Genomic DNA, 20,865 nt, shown 5'->3' with positions numbered 1-20,865 from the left:
CACAATAGCAATCTCCATAATTCGCGAGAAAAGTGCCTAATAGAAATATTTTATCATATGTCTAAGTTCGAGTTGTGGAAATAACTTTTTACAATAGATCATTGTGTTATGACTTTTTTAGATCCCACACATAGCGAAAATTTAATACATTGGATTATTTTTTTTCCAGCTCATTTGAAACATATCATAATTTGAATGTTTATCTATGTATTTGAGCCAAAAAGATATTAATGCATCATGTGAATTGTTGTATTAACAAGAGTATTAATTTAGTCTTATGATCATGAGTTTTTTTTTTTGTTTATTCAATAAAAAAAAGTCAACTATATATAATACGTGAACTTAATTAGGAAATGACTGAGAACGAACTTGTTACTAGTATAATTCTAATACGATATTGTATTACGTTTGGTTGTACTATTTTCTTATGAACTTTATTAATTAATGTAAAATTTAATAAAAATTGTAGTGAACTTTTAAAGTCCCGGATCATTTCAAATGATATTAATAATTATTCGGACAACTGAATAAATAGGTTAATTATAAGTTGAAAGGGGTTGACTTAAGTGTGAATTGTGAGCCAGCCTACGTTGCACCTACTATTAGCTGTATTTTTTTAATTATTATATATGCTTGGTGGGCGTTGTGCTAATTAATAAGATTATTATTGAGGTTTCAATCATTATTTCTCATCGACTAAATGTTCTTTGATTTCCTTGATTATAAATTATTAATTTGTAAGACCAATAATTTATTACTGGATCCTTTTTGAGATAAAGTTTAGATTATAATTTTGTCTATACATGAAAGTGGGATCAGGAATATTATGGATAATGAATTAATTAAGTAACTTGTAGTATTCAAATAATTGTGTTAGTTGTAGATAATGATATAATTCTTATTTTGTATATTTGATTTGTTTGGACGAGGATGGGAAGATAATATGAAAAATTATGATTTTACTCATGGAAACACATATTCTAATTAAGAAAATGTTAGTTGATAAGTTTTACTGTTCATTATAATGGTCTAATTGAGAAAATAGTTAAAGCCTATGAATTATATAAGACTAATTAAAATATTTTATAAAAGATTACTAAGTGATCCATCCAGCTAATTCAATATCAAATAAGTTGCAGCTCTAGCCTCTAAGGAAAGTTAGAAGCAACAAATTCAATCGAGTTCATCACACATGATTCAATTTTCAAGTATATTTGTATATTACTATATTTGATAAAAAAAAATACATTAATTTTAAATCTTAAATTAATCGGATTTTATTTCAACCAAGAAACAGGATGAACCCAAAAAGAGGGAAATGAACAAAGAAACAAACCCGAAAGCAAAGAAAATATTTTGACAAGTAAAGGATCCTTTCACGTAATACAACTAACTTGCCAGATCCTATTTTGTAGATTTCTGTTCACAAAAGAAAACGTCTCTTTTTCTATTTTCAGTTATGATACAAATTAAATTTCGTCTCAACGTTAGATTCTTGTTTGATGAATTGTTACTTTTTCAACAATCAAATATAGCATAAGTACTCATCTTAACAAAAAATACGTTTTCTTAAAAAATCATTAAATATAATGCATAATTTATGAAACTATCTTTAATTGATAGACGGCTCCTGAAAATTGAACACTACTAAGAAGATGGAGTATAAAGGTATAGTTAAAAAAATATAGGAGTAGTAATTTTTGTTCCGATAAGGTGATACTTATTTTGAAATAGATAGAAGACGGAGAAAGTAATTAGTACACAAATTGCTAGGAGTTTTTCGGGAACAAATTTAATGGTTAAAAAGAAAGTTCAAGAGTTTAATTATATTCATTAAAAAGGTCTTAGTTGATTCAATTCATTAACCACTATGAGTGGAGTACTATATTTTATTGTTAATTTATTACTACTGAGTACTGATAATACGACTTGATAATAATAATAATAATAACAATACAAAGAAATTGGACGGGTATAAAGCATACAACAAAAATATATTTATTTCTTGGTCATAAACCCCCCACCCCACCCTTAAGAGGTAGATAGGAACAATTTAAATATTTAAAGAAGCCGATTCTAATTCAAGTTGTGAAGATGGTTCATTTACAATATCATAAAGTAGGTAACCAAAATCAACTTTTAGAAATAGAAATGTAATATAAGTGCCTTTTAACCTTTCAAAGATTGGAAATGATTCTTGATCAAGTCCAAGTTGATTTACGTCTATCATTTTATTTTTAAAAAACAAAAGCAAAAGTAGTGGTGGGAACCAAAGTGGCCTAGTGGACAATGACTAAAGAGTTGTCTTTTGGATAAGATTCAGATGAACTACCCTTTAACTATTGCACATGAAATTGTAATCCTTTTTTTAATAATAAAGTTGCAACATTATTCCCCTACAGTGCTTAAATGTTGGCCTATATATGAACCAAATTGACCATACTATTCTATTTAGTATTTAGTTGTGGCCGACTAGGAGAATGTGTTTTTCCTCTATCTTTTGCTTTCTGATTTTTTTATAATGTCATTTTTATATCTTATAAGATTTTTTGAGCGGCTCACATTTGACCCTCAACTTACTTTCTTTCACTTGATTAAATAGCTCATGGAAGTGCTGTGTAATTTTTTAATAAATAAAGATGATCGTTGATATCCATCGAATCGAAAATTTCTGTTTTGTTTTTGTTTTTTTAGTATTTTGGTTGGTCAGATTCCATTTTTCTTTGCTTTTAAGTAGTTACATTTATCGTATTAAATGTTGTAGACAAAATTTGATCGACTTAAGTGTGAAAATTAATTTCAACAAAAAAAAAAAAATTGCAATCAATTAAAGGTCCAAAGAGGCGCAACTAACAAGAGTGAACCAAGGCATTCCATCAATCAATCAATTATACAAAACTCTGGAACATATATGACCCTCTAATATGTATAGAGATAACTAAAGATCTCCCATTACAAATTTTTATCTACATACAAATCTCCAAGGGCATTTACAACTCAATCCTCTATTTTACTCTCCAAATATAGAGTTTTCTTGTTTTTTCATATAACCAATTCCAACCCAATTCTTTGTTTTACTATCTAAAAAAAAATCTTTTTCTCTCTCCTCAATATTGTACTATTATTTTTATTTCATTCTTATTTTCTTATTTCATAATATAAATCCTTTATTTCTTTTTTCCCAAATAATTACTTTATATAATTTTTAATGTGATATGAAATTATATTTTATTCTAAATTTTTAAATAACGTAAATTGCAAGAAAATATAATATAATGCATAAAATTAGGGGACAAATTCAAATAAAAGTGACAAACAATTACATAAACACTCAATTTTCAAAATTATTACGTTACTCTCATAAATGCTCTATTAATGCATTACGGAGTTCAAAATGAGCATTTTTTGTCCTTAATTTTTTTATGTCTAGCTAAAAATTGTTCAAACCAGAGATTTTCATCTACCACCATTTCTATAATTGAAGTTAGAGCCTCTACGGCATCTTGAATTGGTGCATTGAGATCACGTTCATCCTCAATTATCATGTTGTACAATATAATACATGTAGTCATTATATCATGTAGTACGTGTCGTGATCTTTAATGCCAACATTCTAAACACAACGGTAATTTTTTGCAAAGTAGATAATCCAAATCTACCCAGCGCATCAATGCGTTGTTCGAAGTACGTGTCGTGATCTTTAATTGCATCAACGATACGAAGAAACAAATTGCGGGACATTCGATAACGACGGTGAAATATTGCATCATTAAAGCGTGATGTGGCTGAAAAATAATCACTAAATAAATTATCATCAGCCGCCTCACGATCACGATTGATTATCACATGACCTGGAATGGAGCCACCTATAAAACTTCATTAGTATGATTTTGTAGAACTTGTTGGAATATGTAGTTGTTCATACGTAGCTGATTTATTAAATTATCATGATGTTCTGTATTAGGAATAAATTTCAAATCTAAAGAAGATGATGAGGAAGAAGAAAAATCTTCATCATTATTATTAGAACAATCTCCAAGATTGAAATTCATTTTCAAAGGACAAACCAAATTACTTGAATATGTTTTGAAATGAAATGAATGTGCAGACTTCAAGTGGTAAATGACGTTCATTATATAATAAGTAATGTTTTATCTAAAAAATATTAAATGTACTGATGAGAATCTCATCCAACCATTTATAATAAGATGAAATCCATCTAATGGTGAATATGAAGATTACATTTTAAAATTATTGTTGTGATCAATTATGTATTGTATTTTATCTTGTATTTAAATTATTATGTTATGTATTGTATTGTTATCTTGTATTTAAATTATCATATCATGTATTGTATTTTTAAATTAATTTTTTTCATCCTACCATTTTAATTTTGAGTATTCTTTATAANTATTGTTATCTTGTATTTAAATTATTATGTTATGTATTGTAATGTTATCTTGTATTTAAATTATCATATCATGTATTGTATTTTTAAATAATTTTTTTTCATCCTGCCATTTTAATTTTGCGTATTCTTTATAATTAAAATTAATAATAAAATTAAATTTTATTATTCACGAAAATTAGGAAAAAAAACTATTAATTTGAAATTAAAATAGTATATATTAAATAATATTTTTAAAAATATTATATTACATTTAAAAAAGAATTATGAATATTAGATATTTAATTAATGGAATTATATGTAAAATAATATGTTAATTAGAAAGTAAATAGATATAAGAATAAAATAATGAAAAAGTGAAATAGAGAGTGCTAATACATTCACCTCTCTAAATTTGAAGAATAGAGGGTGATTTGGAGGTGGGTTGGAGTGCCCATTCTCTATTTTACTCTCCAAATATAGAGAATGGAGAGTAAAATAGAGGTGGGTTGGAGATGGTCTAACAAGAAGTAAAAGGACTCTCAGCAAAAGAAAAAAACCTAAGCTAATCACTAAAATAAGTACTTAGCATATAGTTTTATCGTTAGGTTTGTAGTTAATTAATAGTCCTCGTGAAAACAATATCTTACTCGGTATATATAAAGGCAACAAAAAGCTAGACCCTCAAATCCCTCCCTCCCTTGCCCAAAACCCCTTGGAGACGAGTTAACTGTTAGAAACAAAAAAAATGGTTTAAATTTGAGCTGACAACAGTCTATCACAGAACAAGTCAAATTCCCACCCCGCACCACTCATCAACCCCATAACATACAGAGTTTATTTGAATAAGTTCCATCCAGTTCCGAGGTTGAATGGGGGTATTGCACCCAAAAAAGAAGTAGCAAAACTATCGATAGCAGCAGCAGCAACCACTTGAGGAACAAGTTTCAAATAATTATCTAATGAAACAACACTTGTGAATTGGAAAGGATAAAAGTTGCAGAAGTTGCTTTCGCAGAGTTGTAGTTGAATAAAGACGATGTAAGAAAACACTCAGTTTTCAGGGTAGAAGATGATATACCATATTACAATACACCGTAACAAAGCCCCACTATCTTTAATGAGCAAACTCGTATACAGCAGGTTACGTCTTCATGGCAGGCCTCACCAGGCCCAAACCACTTCCACTGCCCAAGTGTTTGAAGTCTTTTGCTTCAAGATTATCTCCATGGGCAGCAAACCCTGTTCCTCCCTTTTCCACATTCACCAGATTTCTATCTTTACATGGTTTGTCACAGACCACGCAAACCTTGTCAACAGCCACAAATTTCTCTGCACATTTCTTGCAGAAGACATGTCCACAAGTATTAAGTGCCACAAGTGACAATGTATTGGTCAGTGTGACCTTGCAACTGGGGCATATGAAACTCTTGTCAAGAGACTTGTGTTTCTTCTGTGCACTTGTATCTTCAGTAAAGTGTATAGGGAAAAGGTTTTTCATCTTAATTTTTTCCCTCCCTTCAGGACAAGTTGTGCTTGTGGATGGGGCTTCCACCTTAGCAGGTGCATCTGGTGTTGCAGAGGGCAGCCAAAATGCTTTCATGGTTCTAAGTGCTTCTTCCTCATAAGAAGTGGCCTTCACGCTGTTGGCCCCATGGAATCCATTCTTGTCTCTGTTGTAGTTCTTATCATTGTACTGCGGAACTGGGCCATGATTTTGTTGATCAAATGCATCAAGCTCCCTGGCTTTCTGCAGCATCAACCTCTCCTCTTCCTCTTCTTTTTCTTGCTTCTGCTGACCAGTATGAGCAGCTAACTTTCTGCAAGACAAAGTAACAGCTTGTCAAATAAAACTTCACGAAGGATGATTCTAAGATTACAAACAAGAATGTTTACCAAATCCCCACCCCTTTCTTCCACTCCACACTGCCCTTTTCTCCTTTTCCAGAGAAATGCAGGCATGAAGCAAGATTGGAAGATATATTAGTCAGTGTTATTCCTTCCAGGTGGAAGGCGGGCAACTGTTTTGTTAATAGAAGTAACTAACAACAAGCATTGCAACTTAAGAATAAGTAACTATTTACTCAGAAAGGCTGCAGTTTTCACTTGAAAGGGATTCCAAACAAGTATTCCACAAGTCAGTACGAAGACCTCTTTATTGGCTAGTCTATAATTAATACTCTTTTCATCCACTACTTTATGGACACAATAACTGGACTTGGAGATTGGAATTAATTTTGGCTTGTGTATTAGTATCATTATAATAATAGAAGGCAAACATTAAAGTGGCTCGTGAAAATTCAGTAGTACCCTCTTTCTTTTTCTTTTTTGACTTGCTTATTAGTATTGGACTGAGATGAACTTAGGAAGGTGACATGGACCCTGAGGATTCATATAGCTTACTCCCCTGCTTGGGATTCAGTCATAGTTGTGGTACTTGCATATTTGTATTTTGGTAATAGTAAAGAATAACATTAAAGAAGAAGCTGAAAAATGACAGCACCCTTCTTAAAACTAAACATGTCACCAAATTATTGCCGTTAGAAAGTGCAGGAGACTCTAGCCTCATAAGAAGAATCGAACACAAATAGTTTTTATGTTAACCTTGGGGCTACAGCCTACAAGTATAGTTTGAAAGTCAAGTATCCTATCCATAAGTTCTGGGATGTATTTGCCTCTAGACCAAAATCCATTAAGATTATATGGCGTTTTTGGAGGTCAATTTACAAACACAACAAAGAGTTAAATATATCCAATAGGTTCTCTTCAAGATGCACTGAATCATAAGACTAGCCTACAACTGCAGACATCATACAACTCAATCTAATCCAACTAGACCTATATTAAGGACATAAATTAGGAGTCTCTTAATCACTGAGATATTCCCTATTTTGCTGTCGAACAGATGAAAGCACTAGCTATGGCCATCGTACTCTTTTAGTTGCAAAATTTCGAAACTTGCTGCAGTATCCTTCCAAACTTCAAGTCTCACTACATTGGAAAGACATCTCCGGAGTTCCTCTTACCAATACACGGAAAATTTAACTTACACCCAACCTCCACCTATTACTCCCCCATTAAGAACCACGGATATCGTCAGTTTCTCTTAGCTGAAATAGTATTTTTTTTTATTATTATTATTACTATTTCACAGCTGAAATAGAATTCACAAGCACAATCTTACAAACCTGGACACACAACAAAGTAAATCAAGCAAACCACATGATCTCAGCACCAAGACATATAATTTCATACAAAACGCACCTTAAGCATAAAAAAAATTGGCAATTCATATATAATATCATTTCCTTTTAAATCCACAAAAGATCAATTGAGAGAGTTTGCAAAGGACAGAAAATAGGCACCTTTGGATATCCTTTTTCTGGGACAAAAGGCATTCTAGAATGCATTCTTTGCAAAAGACATGCCCTTTCTGGCAACACAACGGATCGATGAAGGGTTTTAAGCAAAGGGAACAAGCATCGAAAGGCTTAATTGAATCTTTGCCCAGCCTCTCCTTTTGTGTTCCGTACCCTAACTTTCGCTTCTCATCGTAGGTAAAGAAGGCGAGATCGTTGTTGTTCTTCGAGTGTCTCTGCGGCATCTTTCAAAACCCTAATTGTAATTCACCTGAATTTTGAAGACGATTTTTGTGAATTTGGGGGAGAAAACGAAGAAGAAAAACTCTATGAAATGGATTATCCAATCGGGTTAGTAGCAGTCGTCGGGTTTCCTAAGGGATTTATAGCGTCACTTGGCGGTGACAAAATATTTGTACACGTAGCTTGCTCTTTTTTCCTTGTTTTCGATAATCCGTTTCCTAATTCATTTATGATTTACTTTTGTTTTTCTTTTCCTAGGGCAAGGAGTATTTCTTTTCTATTTCAAGAAAAAAACTTACTCAAATTAATTTTAACAAAAATCATGATATATATACTCTATTATTTTGAAGATTATTAACGAACAAGTGATTAAATCATAAACATAATTAGATCCATGTATATTTTTTTTTTTGAATCCCATAATTTACTTTAGGATTAATAAATAAGTTGACACACTTATTTGCATTAATTTGTAAACACGTGCCCTCTAACATCACATAGATAGGAGGGTGGAATTACACACGTATATGTACCTTTGCGTTTTTTAAAAAAACATGCATTTGTTAACTTTGAAAAGATCATATATATATATATATATATAATAATAATAATAATCAAATATTTTGTTAGGTACCTTAAAATACAGTACATTTGGTACATTGATTCAACGCGCGTTAAAGTTTCATTGCATAAGCGTGATAACCTATATAAGCTACACTATCTTTAATACTCCTCATTTTAAGATTTCGATTTCATCTATAACTCCATATCTTTAAACATGTTTTTCCTTCCGCATATTCCTCACTTGCTTGATTAGTATAACAAATCCACGAAATATAAAAATAATGATATATCATCTTCATAGCTAAAATCAAAATGTACACTTGGAAGCTATCATTCATCAATGGTAGTGTTGTTCAAGAGCGAATTTAGCCGTTTGAGGTTCAATTGAATTCATAACTTTTATTTTAAATTTGAATTTTCAGTATAAAATTCAATAAAACTACTAAATAATTGAGCTATTAACGAATAACTCAAACAAAATAATGGGTTCGATGGTTATAATTGAAATCTTAAATATAATTAAAAAAATTAGATCAATTTCTAATCCCCGAACTCAAAGCAGCAACTCGTTAGTCAATGTTGTCCAAAATGTCATAAAGCTCAACAAAGTTTCTTTAGTTCTATATCCTAGTTCACCAATTAAACGTATCCCATACAATGAAACAATTCATTTTCAAATTTATTTCTTTCTATTACCTCTTTTAAGTCTTTTCTAGTTGGTCATCATTTGTTTTTTTTCTTCTTTTTTTGGATATTATTAACAAAGAGATGGGATAAGGACAAAATATTGGACACCAATTAAATTAAATACTGTATTATTCAAGTGTATTGTATTGGATAAGATTAGCCCAAAAAAAAAGTCAATATATTATTGACCATTTCTCAAATAAAAAAAATATAAAAAAACCTCCAGTACACTCTATTCCAGCTAATTCCTGTAACCTTTCTTCTTCCCAAAGGTCCCAAGAACTCAACAATACACACTGTGGAATCGGATTCGAACATCACAAAATACACGATAACTCTCTGAATTCTTCAATACCCATTTCGTATTTATCTCTGTACACCATGATGACATCACCCAAAAAGCCACCACCAGAATCCGACCGTACACTCACGGCGATCATGCACCAACCGGCATCTCCTCGTTTCCATTTAGGAACTCCCACTCCTGGAGCTAACCGGAAGGTCGCTATCGCCGTCGATCTTAGCGACGAAAGTGCTTATGCCGTCCAATGGGCTGTGCAAAATTACCTCCGACCAGGTGACGCCGTTATACTCCTTCACGTCCGTCCAACTTCGGTACTTTATGGAGCTGATTGGGGTGCTATTGATGTTTCTGTTGACACTGAAAATGAAGAATCACAGCGGAAACTGGAAGATGATTTTGATAACTTCACAACTACGAAATCTAATGATTTAGCTCAGCCACTTGTGGAGGCTAATATTCCATTCAAGATTCATATTGTGAAGGATCATGATATGAAGGAAAGGTTGTGTTTGGAAGTTGAGAGGTTGGGTTTGAGTGCTGTTATAATGGGGAGTAGAGGGTTTGGTGCATCAAGGCGTAGCCCTAAAGGAGGGATGCTTGGTAGTGTGAGTGATTACTGTGTGCATCATTGTGTTTGCCCTGTTGTTGTTGTTAGATATCCTGATGATAAAGATGCTACTAGTGGCAATGACTCGGTCACAGATGTGCTTCACCCTGTGCCTGAGGAGGAGCCTATATACCATGATGCCTCCGATAAAACTGCAGGTATATATATCTCCAGATCACAATTTCTATTTCTTTGCAAGTAGACATTGATTATGTGTGGTCTTTGTTTGATCAAAGGAATACCAGGATGATTAGTTTAAATGATTGGATGTTTAGTACTGCCTCAAAGGTTGTGACTTTATTTAAGGGTTTATGCTTTTAGACATTTATCTTTGATTTTTATTGTGTGCTTTTAGATATGTGAAAGTGGTCTGTTGTAATTACTCGGTCGAGATGTTTGATTATCAGCTAGGAAGTGGGTTGACTCTAGTTTGATGTTTCAATCAGCTTAGCTAGTCGTAAGTAATGCCATGTCAAATATTATTTCTGTTTCGTTATCATATGATGATTGTTGATTAGATGAGTAATGTATTTATGTTAGGTGAATTTTGTGTAGTTGTAGCCATTGAGCAGGGTTTGGGTATTTCTCCCTTTTTGACCTATGGAATCAGTTGTTTGGCTTTTGGCATAGTTGATAGATGTTAGTTGTAAGTAACTTATCAGTTGTGAAGCATTTTGTGGTATACATCTGTAACATATGAGTTGTTTCACTTGTTTGTGACAAAATTCATATGAATAATCGTCCTAGTTAGTTCTTTTGGAAAATACAACAGTCTTGTTCTGGTTAATGATAGTAGTACTCTTTGAAAGTCAGCTTCATTTCTAGATATGCTTTAGTGGGGCTTTTTACTATCCTCAAATACCATTATTCCTGCATGTGCTGCTATTGGGTAACTTGTTCCCCTAGGTTACCTAGCGAAAGAAGCTTTTTCACCTAGGGTCCAATTACTTGTAGATGAGAGAGAGGAAGAAAGGTAAACAAGTGCACGGTTTCTGGTGGAAATAGTGTCAACAAGTAGATTGAAGGGATGAGGTTTAGTGGGTGGCGATTGATACAGGTGGAAAGAGAAAATGCTGGCCCTAAAATTTAGGGAATGGTACTTGGTAGAGCAGGGTGAACCTTGTGAAGTAAGTAAGTTGAAATCTCTTGGCCCCAGGGCGTTGATCTAGTGTAAGAGCGCAGCTCATGTTGTATGGATTAGGCGCACATTATGGGTTTGAACCCTACTATAGACAAAAGCCTGGTACTTAAGTGAAGGGTAGATGGGTAAGTCCATTATCCAACGAATTTCGAACTGTACGCTGCTGATCCTCTTAAGATTTCTCGGTTATAAAGAAGTTGAGTTCTCTTTGTTGGTTTTTCTACTTTGTCCTTGTGAAATCTCGACTTTTGAACCATTTCTTTGCGGAAAATTAGAACTGGCTAGAGTAATTTCAAAAAAAAAAAATTAGAACTGGCTAGAAGGATTTGATATGAGCTCCAAAAGAAGGTTTAACAGTTGTATTTTGATTTTTTTCTTTTCTGGTAGATATATGAAAACCTAGAAACTAGATTCTATTTGTTCTTTTGCTTATGTCAGGATTCAGGAATAGCTTATAAACCATGGCCATTTCAATGAAATATATTCTTTGCTTTGAGGTTCTTGTGGAAGTACTCAAGTTTTAGCATCTTAGGGATAGACTTACCTTGGCATCTTCTGTATGTGTACACTGTTGAAAAATCAGTCCTGATATGCTAAATCTGTGAGAAGATAACTTGATGTAAATAACTGCAGTAAGGTGACTTTGATTCCACCATTCAACTTGAAAACAATGCTTCTTCAGCACTGACAATCTAGCATAGGCTTTGGATGTACTCTAGCTGAAAACCAGGCTTTTGACCCCTTTCTGGTATGAACCTTGACATCATGTGATCTCCATGAATTGTGTTAGTTTCCAGCTCCTGAATTTGTTATTTCTTGCATGGTTCATTTTTCTGACAAGTGAGAGGTGTAGTGGGTTTGACACTCATTCCTATTTCTGTAATAAAAGATTTGTAGCTGATGCTCTATATGGTTTTTTAGCGCACCACCAAGTGTTCTGCAAGGTCACCATGTAGATAAAGTTCTTATTGTCGTTTTCTTTTTCTTTAGATAAAGATGGAACAAATGTATGTAGTATTAATATTTAAATAGTGAGGTAAATGATTTACTGTAAAGATGAAAATACTAAACAACTCCATAGTTTGGGAAATGTCTGATCTTTGTTGGACACAAGTTTTTCCTTAGAGGAACACGATGCCTCAAAGGAGGCAACTGTGAAAGATATAAACAATGCCCTTTCCTTCCATTAAATTAGCATCAATCATGTTTTCACTCACTCTTATAGATGACATTGTTGATTCCTAAGATGTCCTCATTATGCAGATTCGGAGAAGGCTTCTTGAATAAGTTGAAGGTGAAGAGATGTTTGAGTACGGGTGAGGCGGACTTGATTTTGGTGTAGGCGTGGGCCATTTGGAACATGAATTTGGTGGTTTTCAGTGCTTTCTTTTTCTGCTTATGGTGGTCTGCTGTGTGTCGAGTTTATGAAGTTTGGAATGGTTGTAATTGTTCATGATCTTCTTTTCTTTGTTTTAGGTTTTAAAAAGGCTGTCTGTTTTTTTATGTGGAATAACTATCTTTTGAAGCTGCTTTGCAAGTTCAACTTCTCTGTTGAATGCTTTACGACTATGCTTGAGCTTTTTCTGTTATTATTCTGGAGAGTTTCTTCACAATCTTAAATATGTCAGATAACTTACAATAGGCTTCGAAGGAATAGTGTCCATGTGTTACAAATTGAGCCTTCAGTCAGTTGATAGCTGACCTGGTCCCTTCTATTTTATCTTACGCGGTGTTTGGACTTCAAAATTAGATTGATTTCCATTTTTATCTTGAACCAAATATGCGTGTTTTTATTTTATTGAGACCTATAGCATACTTAAAATTGGATGTGATGATTGGGTAGATACCACGTCGATCAATACTTGCAAAACCTCACAACATGTAAACTAGAGATTCTTGAGGAAATCATAACATAAGCTTACTCCAAACTACCTTTTACCTTAATAATTTTCATTGGCTAAAGATTATGATAGAAGAGGATTGAAATAGATGATGGAATACAAACTACCTTTTCCCTTCATAATTTTCATTGGCTAAACATTATGATAGAAGAGGATTGAAATAGATGATGGAATACAAACTACCTTTTACCTTAATAATTTTCATTGGCTAAAGATTATGATAGAAGAGGATTGAAATAGATGATGGAATACAAACTACCTTTTCCCTTCATAATTTTCATTGCTCACTCCCAAGTACATTAAAAGTATAATACAAAATTTTTGGATGCATGCAAAACATGAATCCTAAGTTGTTTTCTAAAGCAAATCATACACGACCTCCAGCCCTCTTCATCTCAAAGTCATCCATCAACCAATAACAAAAATATTGCAACTAGCTGGCAGCTGCTAATTATATGCGAGGTGAGCTTGACAAAATCACCAGAGAATATCTCTTGTTTTATGTTTGCTCACGTCGCCTCTGGTAAAATATCCTCGGCGTATCACCAGACCTCATTTGTTCTTCATCGTGGCTTTTCGTGTAGCTTCCCTAAGGGCGTTCCTCTTCTCTTCCCTGTAAAAATGTTGAAGATAATAATAGGTTATATGATCTGAAATTAACTCTGTTCCATTAGCACGTCAGAGTGTTTAACAACTCGTGATAGTGAAACTACAAATAGTACCTAGCTTTTGCAATTTCCTCTCTAGGAAGGGGTTTCTTCTTTTCCCTCTTTTTTGTTGCCACCACTTGGTTTTCTGCTTTTCCATTTTTAGTTGCACCGCTGTTTTGTCCAGCACCTTTCTTAACTGAATGTGTTTGGACATCCCTCTTCCTCTTTTTATCACCTGCTACTTCCTCTCTCAATTTCCTATTCTCATTTGCAATGCCTTTTTTATCTGAATGCTTGTCATCATCTTCTTCAGAATCCTGCTGGTCACTGTTCTCAATGCTTTCAGCACCTTCTACTTCTTCAGACTGAACCGACGATTTAGCAGCAGACTTAGAATTGCTCATCTTTTTCAACTGAAAAAGAAACAAGACATATGAGGCAAAATGTTTTTACTGAAACAAACTTGCAGCAACTCCAAAGAAGAAATATGTTTATAATCTTTCATTTGTTTTTGCAACCACATGTGCCAGTCCCAATTCATTTTTTAGTCCCAGAAACCATAATAATTTCTTCTATTACCCAGTGTAGTCTTCACTAGAGTGGGGTTTGGATTCTTCTATATATCTTACACGTAAGAAAATCATTAATCATTTCAAGTTCCACAAGCTTAATGAAAAGATGAAATGTTTGTTTGACATGAGGAAGTTAGATTTTTATACGAGTACAGAAGCATGAGAACTGAAGAGAAGCACACAAAACCTCATGTGTATAGGGTTGAATAATATTTATTGTGTATGGCCAAAACTATGTAAACCAAGCAGGACAAAAGGGAAAAATCATATCGAGAAAAAAAAAAAAGACGACTTTCAGAGGACAATTCAATGATATGCTAAGTCAGAATAACTAATGTGGCTTGTTCTCCTGCATTTTTTTCCAATGGAAAAAAAGAACAGAAATAAATCATTTTGTACTTCACTTAGCACTTTACTGTAATCAATTTTAAGAATAATGACCATCATAAGTAGGACTCTGAAGCCTCCATTCGAACTCTCTCAACTTGATACTTCACATCCTTGTTTTCTATAGTCATCTCTAGTTCAATAAACAGAAGTTCTTAAATAAAGCAATTGCTTCGCAGCTATAAATAATAAGGCATACCTTGGCTACAAAGAATCCATCCATGTTGTGCACATGAGGATAGAATCGCCTTGTCTTGTCCAAAGATGTGTGGAAACGGTGCTGCCTAAACCGAATAAATCTGCGAGAGGCAGCTTTAATTAGTTGTAGAATTAGACAGCCTTTCAAGTAAATGCACATACACTATAAAATTTATACCCAGGCCTCCCAAAATCAAGTCCACATGGCACAAGCTTAACATCTCTCTTCTTGAGTGCATAATCTATAACTGCTTCATTCTGCAGTTCCAAGTTAGACAAATGAGTTGAATACTTTGCAAAGCACCAGCTTTTTTGAGAATTCATTTGGAAATATATGTTAAGAAAGATACCTCTTCAACCATAATGGAGCAGGTCGAATACACAATGTATCCACCTGATTTTGAGTTGGCATCAACCATGTCAATTGCTGCAAGTATTAGTTCCTGCAAATGAAAATTGACGATAAAACACGTTTCTCAAAGGCCACAACAATATGCGAATAGGGGAATATGTGATGAAAAGATTCATCATGGAGCAAAATTGACACTGCTTCCAATACCATCACCAACACCTTCCTGCTTTGGGAGGACACATATAACAACACATTAAAAAAAGAAAGGCGTTAAGACAACTAGAAATGAAAAATTTGTCCTCCTATACAACAATTAAGATCAACGGAATCAATCATTAGAAACAAATAAGATAAAGATCAATTCTTTATGCAACTAATCTCTCACAGAATGCAGACTTTCAGAAACCAGTATTTTCAAACAGCCTGAGAAGTTAGATGCTTGCAATATACTTTGTGGTGTTCTGTTATGAATCATGACAAGCTCTGAAGCACCCAACTAATTCATGGAAATTTTCATGATATCCTCCCACAGCGCAAATCGTTGCAAGTGTATAAATATGGATGACACAAAATCACCAAATTTACACATCTAACTCATACCTTCTGCAGTTGTGAGCAATTTTGTATATCAGGTGCAGTTTTGGAAGTTTTAACAGACTCATCCTTGGAGATTACCTGCAGAAAGAACAACATTCATTGGTTTAAACTTGATCTAAGCCAAGCATATATATAAAAGATTACCACATACCCCAGTGCCACTGCAGGGAGCATCCAGCAAAATCCTATCAGCAGTGTTCTGACCCAAAACTTTAGGCAACTGAAATGATCCCCCAAACAAGGTATTAGATCAGAGAACTTCGTCCATATCATCATTAAGAATGTAAACCAGGAAACAGAAACACAAGAATAAAATCTTGTCGGATCAATGCCTGTAGCTCGATGAAATTAGTAAAGACCTACTTCAATCAATAAGCATGAGTGCTCATAATGGAGGATAAAATAGGACATTGTCCCCATATAAAATACAGAAAATATAAAAATGTGCTAGTTCTAAAGGGAAGATTGCAAAATAGTCCAATTCAAACCTCTCTTCCATCGTAGTTGCAGACAATGGTGTTTGTTACCCCCATGCGATGTAAATTGGCAGTGAGAGATTTAAGTCTTGACTCCTTCATCTCATTTGCATAAATAATACCTAGTTTTTCAAGGTAAAATATGTCGGCGTCATTCAGACAATGATTGAAATGGAAAATGCTATTAAGCACTAATCTGGAAGACAGCATTATTTACAGTAACTTCAAAAACAGAACCAGAGAGAAGTTAGAAAAATACCATGGCAAACATTAATATGTCACAAAATCTTAGGACAAGCAACAGTAAGTATATAAGACAGACACATCAGGAATGACAACTGGAGGAAGCAAACAAATTGATAATGCAGGTTATTATTTACCAAGTACTGTTTTTTTTCCCAAGAATGATGTACATGAGCGAAGAGTAAAATAGAACGAAAACATCCAGTATATTTTGGTAAACTGCATTAGAAATTAGCAGGACAAGAAATGGAAAGCAATGAATTATTTTACAAGGAAATGGAGATAATCAATACTGACACCAGGGCAGCCAGATGTATTCAAATTCATTCTCCTATCTGTATCCAGAAAGTATGGATGCATTGTGGATAAAATGGACTGCTTCACAAGAAAAATATACAACATGATTAACTGCACAATGAATACATACCACTATTTTTCATCAGTGCAGCAACATAAGTTGTTTTGCCTCCAGGAGCAGCACTACACCATGAAAAAATTACCCACTTTAGGAGAACAAAAGCTAACAAAAATTTCACTTTTCTGCTAACTGAACTAACTAGTAAGAAGATGGCAGAAATTGCTTTAGCTTTCCTCCCAAAAGAAAAGATATTAGGTGCATAACTTGAACCTAAGACAGACAAAGTTATATTTAAGACAAAGCTGCTGATTTATAGAAAGAGAGAAGAAATTAAAAGAGAAAGAGGAAAAGCAGATGCTTTGTTTTTTTCTATTAGCTTTATCCTAGACTATCCAAGTATGGACTAGACAACTCTTTCAGCAATCAAACTTGTTAATTCTTACTAATACATATAAGAAAATGAAATGATAATAAATCTGAAAACAATATTGATAAAGAACTGAATAGGTGGAAATTCAATGATCGACAATTGAAGCTAACATTATTTAGAAAATAAGTTATTTACTTACGCCATATCAACGACACGTTCATTCTCCTGGGGGGCAAGGGCCATTACAGGCAGAAAAGAGCTTGCACTTTGGAGCTGTAAGCAAGTTATTATTAGAAATAAGTATCACAGTTGCATATTAAGAGCAAATATATCTTGTAAACAAGTTATAAGAAACTGTAAGCAAGTCAGGTTACCATGTAATGACCAGCCATATACTCAGGAGTGGCACCAACTGGAACTTGAGAATCATATACAACTAGTCCAACCTACAAAGTCATAAATGCATATGCTGAAATAAGTAAGGATACATATGAAACTAAGAAATAACAAATTCAAATTGTTACCTAAATAATGGGTTAATCCAAAGAAAACACACAGAATCACAGTTAATCTTTGTGATTGTACCTTTGACCATTTGCTTAATGGGTCCAAATTGACACCTCTGTTAAGAAGAACGCCAGCTAAATCCCGTCTGCGAGACTGAAATATCGTCCAAGCAATACAATATGAGATACAATATGAGTCGACCATCAGAGCGAAAAATCGGAAGGATAGAAAAGAGACAGAAAAAAACATGACCTTCAAAGTGTTTGTCCGTAGAGAAATTGGTCTAGGTTTTTCAAATGCTTCAATAAGTTCAATCAGCTCAACAGGGGGAAACAACTGCAGTAAGGTCACATATCATCCACATTGAAATGAAAATGCAACTTTTGAGAAGGGAAAAGGTTCAGTCTACACTATTTTGAGATGGAAATTACCTCCACCAATGACTCAATCAGAAAATCATTGTATCCATAATATGAACCCAAGTCGCTTTTAAGTTGATCAACGTAATCCTTACGTGTCACACCTTCTTGCCTCAATGACTTCAAATTTGAAAGCACTCTAACAACTGCATTTATTTTATTATATTTGAATGATAAACTTACTCCTCGGAAAAAATATATATAATTCAATGAAGGAGAAGAAACTCACTCTCTTTTATCCTCCTTTGGAGGTTAGAGAGATCCGGGGGCCGCTGTGTTTCTTCTTCAAGCTCCTAAAAACACAAAGACAAATTAGGCATTCATGATTATTTTCCCCCCTGAATGAGTGTATGACAAATCAAACCACTAATCAAGAACTTGAACTGTAAAGCAAACCTCAGTTGTCGGCAGTCTGAAATCATCAGCTTCTTCTTTAATATTGAGCTGCAGTTCTAAATCATTGTCCTCTTCTTCTCTTTTCCTTTCATCATCAATAGCTTTAGACTTCCTTACAAGATCATTATCATCTGCATCAGAGTCAGAATCTGCATTTGAATCCGAATTAACATCTGAACCATCATCTGCAAACATATGACAAAACAAAGAAGAATAGCTAGTGAGTCATAAATGATGGCTAAAATTAGAACACAAACGCAATGCACTAAGTTAAAACAGTACCAGCATCACCACTTCCTAATATATCAGCAGCAAAGGGGTCATCGATGTCAGAAGACATCTCAGAATCTGAATTAATTTCCTGTTCATCATCTTCTTGAAAATCCCCATCCGTTCCTTCACTATCACTAAAAAGTTCCTCCTTTTCCAGTGGCTTAGCTGGCAAAGGTTCCTTCTTTTGCTTCTTCTTGGCAGGGAGTTTCCCTAATTTAGAACCTGATTTCTTACCGAGCTTGGGACCAGCCATTTAAGCTACAATGCAACAAAAAGTTTTCACAAATAAAACCCTAATTCACTTCCAAAACTTGAACGGAAAATCAACAAAACCCTAATTTTTTTTCCAATATAACAATACGTTAGTTGCAGTGAGCCATTCAAGCCAATAAAATTAGTTTTTTAAAAAAAAAACTACAGAGGCATGCAGAGAGGAAGATGAAGATAGCGGCTGAATGTGGGAAAATTAATTAGCGAGGGCTCAACTGGAATTTTGGATTGGGTGCAAATTTGGGTTTGNAGCTCTGTCGTTGCAGATTGCTGCTAGTTATCTTTCATTGGATCCACTCTCAGTCAGGCTATGAAATATCAAGATGAAAACAGAGACAAGTTTAAGAGCTCTGCCAATCCAATGAGCACGATATAATTAAGTAAACAAGTGTTGCGTTTTTTAATTGGGTTAATCCATAGAATTGTGAATGAATTTGGATCTAATTGCATGTAAATAAATAAAAAGAATATCATATAGTATATAATTAATGATAAATTTAGTTGACTGATTTTATTGATACAAACATCTAAGTTGAATGATTTTATTGATACAAAATAAAGTTTAATGACTTTACTAGAAAAATTCTCAAAGTTGAGTGACCTTTTGTGATATTAACTCGATTTTTTATAGACGAGAGATATATGTGTGTGAATTTTGTAGAAAATTTACTATGTTGAAGGACCTTTTAAGATATTCACTTTGATTTATATTAAGAAAATTTTAGTTGCATTTTGGGAAGTGTATGAGAAAGCTAAGTGCATCTTTAATTTGGTACAGAATGGAGAATTTTGTGGTCCAACATCACCGATAAGTTGCATATATGCACTTTATTATTTTTCACTTATGTATATATACAATTTTAACTAAAATAATAGATTCAAAGTTGAACTTACGGACTCGCCTTAATCCACGTTGTTTTAGACTAGAATATTGCTAAGTGGTAATGCTTTGCAAAGTGTCATTTTGAAAGGAAGAAAGAAGTGATGGGGCCGACCTCAAATGCATGTACTCGAAATTTGTCAGAATATTTTGTGAGTTGTTGTGACTTTCTCATCATGATTAAAAACAAGATGAACAAAGCAAAAAAATATCAATTTGGGTACTGTATATGTTCCAGAAGTATCAATACATCACATTACAGCTCAAAAATTCTGAGTGAATCAAAAGCATCTTCTCTAAGCATTTCTGGTGGCCACAGAGAAGAAAAGTTGCCAACTTTTTTTAATACTTCATTAGGAAAAAATTGACTAGAAAGATATTTTACGCTCAACACATAAAGAGAGATTTCATATGCATAAAGATAACTACGCTCAAATTGTTGAAAACACCCTTTATATATGGTCGGGTTATAATTATTTTGGTTTAAACCCTATATATATATATATGAGTGTGTTTGGTATCACTCGAGTCATTTTTAAGGATTGTGTTTTCCATAAGGAAATATTTTTCTATTTTGCTTTTCATTTTTTCTTGTTTTTGATGAAACTTGTAGTCCACCTTAGAATTAAATAGGCAAAAATCAAACCGCAAAACATGACGATAGTGTACTAATCAATGACTCATAATTGGTGCCAAAAGCTGAGTTCCTTAAAATTAATATGAT

The 20,865-nt window shown here is 33.5% G+C and overlaps 3 protein-coding genes across 4 annotated transcripts; 1 reads left to right on the top strand and 2 right to left on the bottom strand.

The window, feature by feature from the left end:
• Positions 1–5,320: 5,320 nt before the first annotated feature.
• LOC125850290 (E3 ubiquitin-protein ligase CSU1-like) lies at positions 5,321–8,163 on the bottom strand. The gene is made up of 2 exons (XM_049530142.1): positions 7,753–8,163; positions 5,321–6,207 (listed from the first exon to the last, which is right to left on the bottom strand). The coding sequence occupies exons 1-2, from the start codon at positions 7,989–7,991 to the stop codon at positions 5,532–5,534; spliced, it is 915 nt and encodes a 304-aa protein (XP_049386099.1). The 5' UTR covers positions 7,992–8,163; the 3' UTR covers positions 5,321–5,531.
• A 1,275-nt stretch (positions 8,164–9,438) lies between these two features.
• Positions 9,439–14,258, top strand: LOC125850288 (universal stress protein PHOS32-like). 2 transcript variants are annotated; one of them, XR_007444773.1, is made up of 3 exons: positions 9,439–10,309; positions 11,926–12,040; positions 14,157–14,258. XR_007444773.1 is itself a non-coding variant. In XM_049530140.1 (2 exons), exons 1-2 carry the CDS (start codon positions 9,622–9,624, stop codon positions 12,573–12,575), a joined length of 708 nt encoding a protein of 235 aa, XP_049386097.1. In that variant the 5' UTR covers positions 9,441–9,621; the 3' UTR covers positions 12,576–12,855. The 2 variants fall into 2 exon arrangements, 1 of the variants encoding a protein (XP_049386097.1); XM_049530140.1 differs by lacking the exons at positions 11,926–12,040; positions 14,157–14,258 and adding an exon at positions 12,556–12,855 and having other exon boundaries at positions 9,441–10,309.
• On the bottom strand, positions 13,438–19,441 carry LOC125850287 (26S rRNA (cytosine-C(5))-methyltransferase NOP2B-like). Its single transcript, XM_049530139.1, has 17 exons — positions 19,001–19,441; positions 18,719–18,903; positions 18,552–18,615; positions 18,335–18,468; positions 18,156–18,239; positions 17,982–18,056; positions 17,771–17,842; positions 17,596–17,669; positions 17,096–17,148; positions 16,438–16,547; positions 16,101–16,169; positions 15,953–16,027; positions 15,351–15,443; positions 15,179–15,258; positions 15,002–15,101; positions 13,916–14,256; positions 13,438–13,806 (listed from the first exon to the last, which is right to left on the bottom strand). The coding sequence occupies exons 1-17, from the start codon at positions 19,242–19,244 to the stop codon at positions 13,746–13,748; spliced, it is 1,914 nt and encodes a 637-aa protein (XP_049386096.1). The 5' UTR covers positions 19,245–19,441; the 3' UTR covers positions 13,438–13,745.
• Positions 19,442–20,865: the final 1,424 nt, after the last annotated feature.

The sequence above is a fragment of the Solanum stenotomum genome, unplaced genomic scaffold (genome assembly GCF_019186545.1).
Source record: "Solanum stenotomum isolate F172 unplaced genomic scaffold, ASM1918654v1 scaffold15835, whole genome shotgun sequence".
Classification (NCBI taxonomy): Eukaryota; Viridiplantae; Streptophyta; class Magnoliopsida; order Solanales; family Solanaceae; genus Solanum; species Solanum stenotomum.
Note: the sequence above shows the minus strand (reverse complement) of the source record. Positions and strands in the feature narration are given on the sequence as shown.

Coding starts and splice junctions, on each gene's coding strand:
- LOC125850290 (XM_049530142.1), bottom strand. CDS start 7,991: ATGCCGCAGAGACACTCGAAGAACAACAACGATCTCGCCTTCTTTACC. Junction 6,208..7,752: donor CAGAAAAAGGATATCCAAAG/GTGCCTATTTTC, acceptor TTTGTCTTGCAG/AAAGTTAGCTGCTCATACTG.
- LOC125850288 (XM_049530140.1), top strand. CDS start 9,622: ATGATGACATCACCCAAAAAGCCACCACCAGAATCCGACCGTACACTC. Junction 10,310..12,555: donor TGCCTCCGATAAAACTGCAG/GTATATATATCT, acceptor CTCATTATGCAG/ATTCGGAGAAGGCTTCTTGA.
- LOC125850287 (XM_049530139.1), bottom strand. CDS start 19,244: ATGGCTGGTCCCAAGCTCGGTAAGAAATCAGGTTCTAAATTAGGGAAA. Junction 18,057..18,155: donor TACGGACAAACACTTTGAAG/GTCATGTTTTTT, acceptor ACGATATTTCAG/TCTCGCAGACGGGATTTAGC. Junction 15,259..15,350: donor GCTCCATTATGGTTGAAGAG/GTATCTTTCTTA, acceptor TTGGAACTGCAG/AATGAAGCAGTTATAGATTA.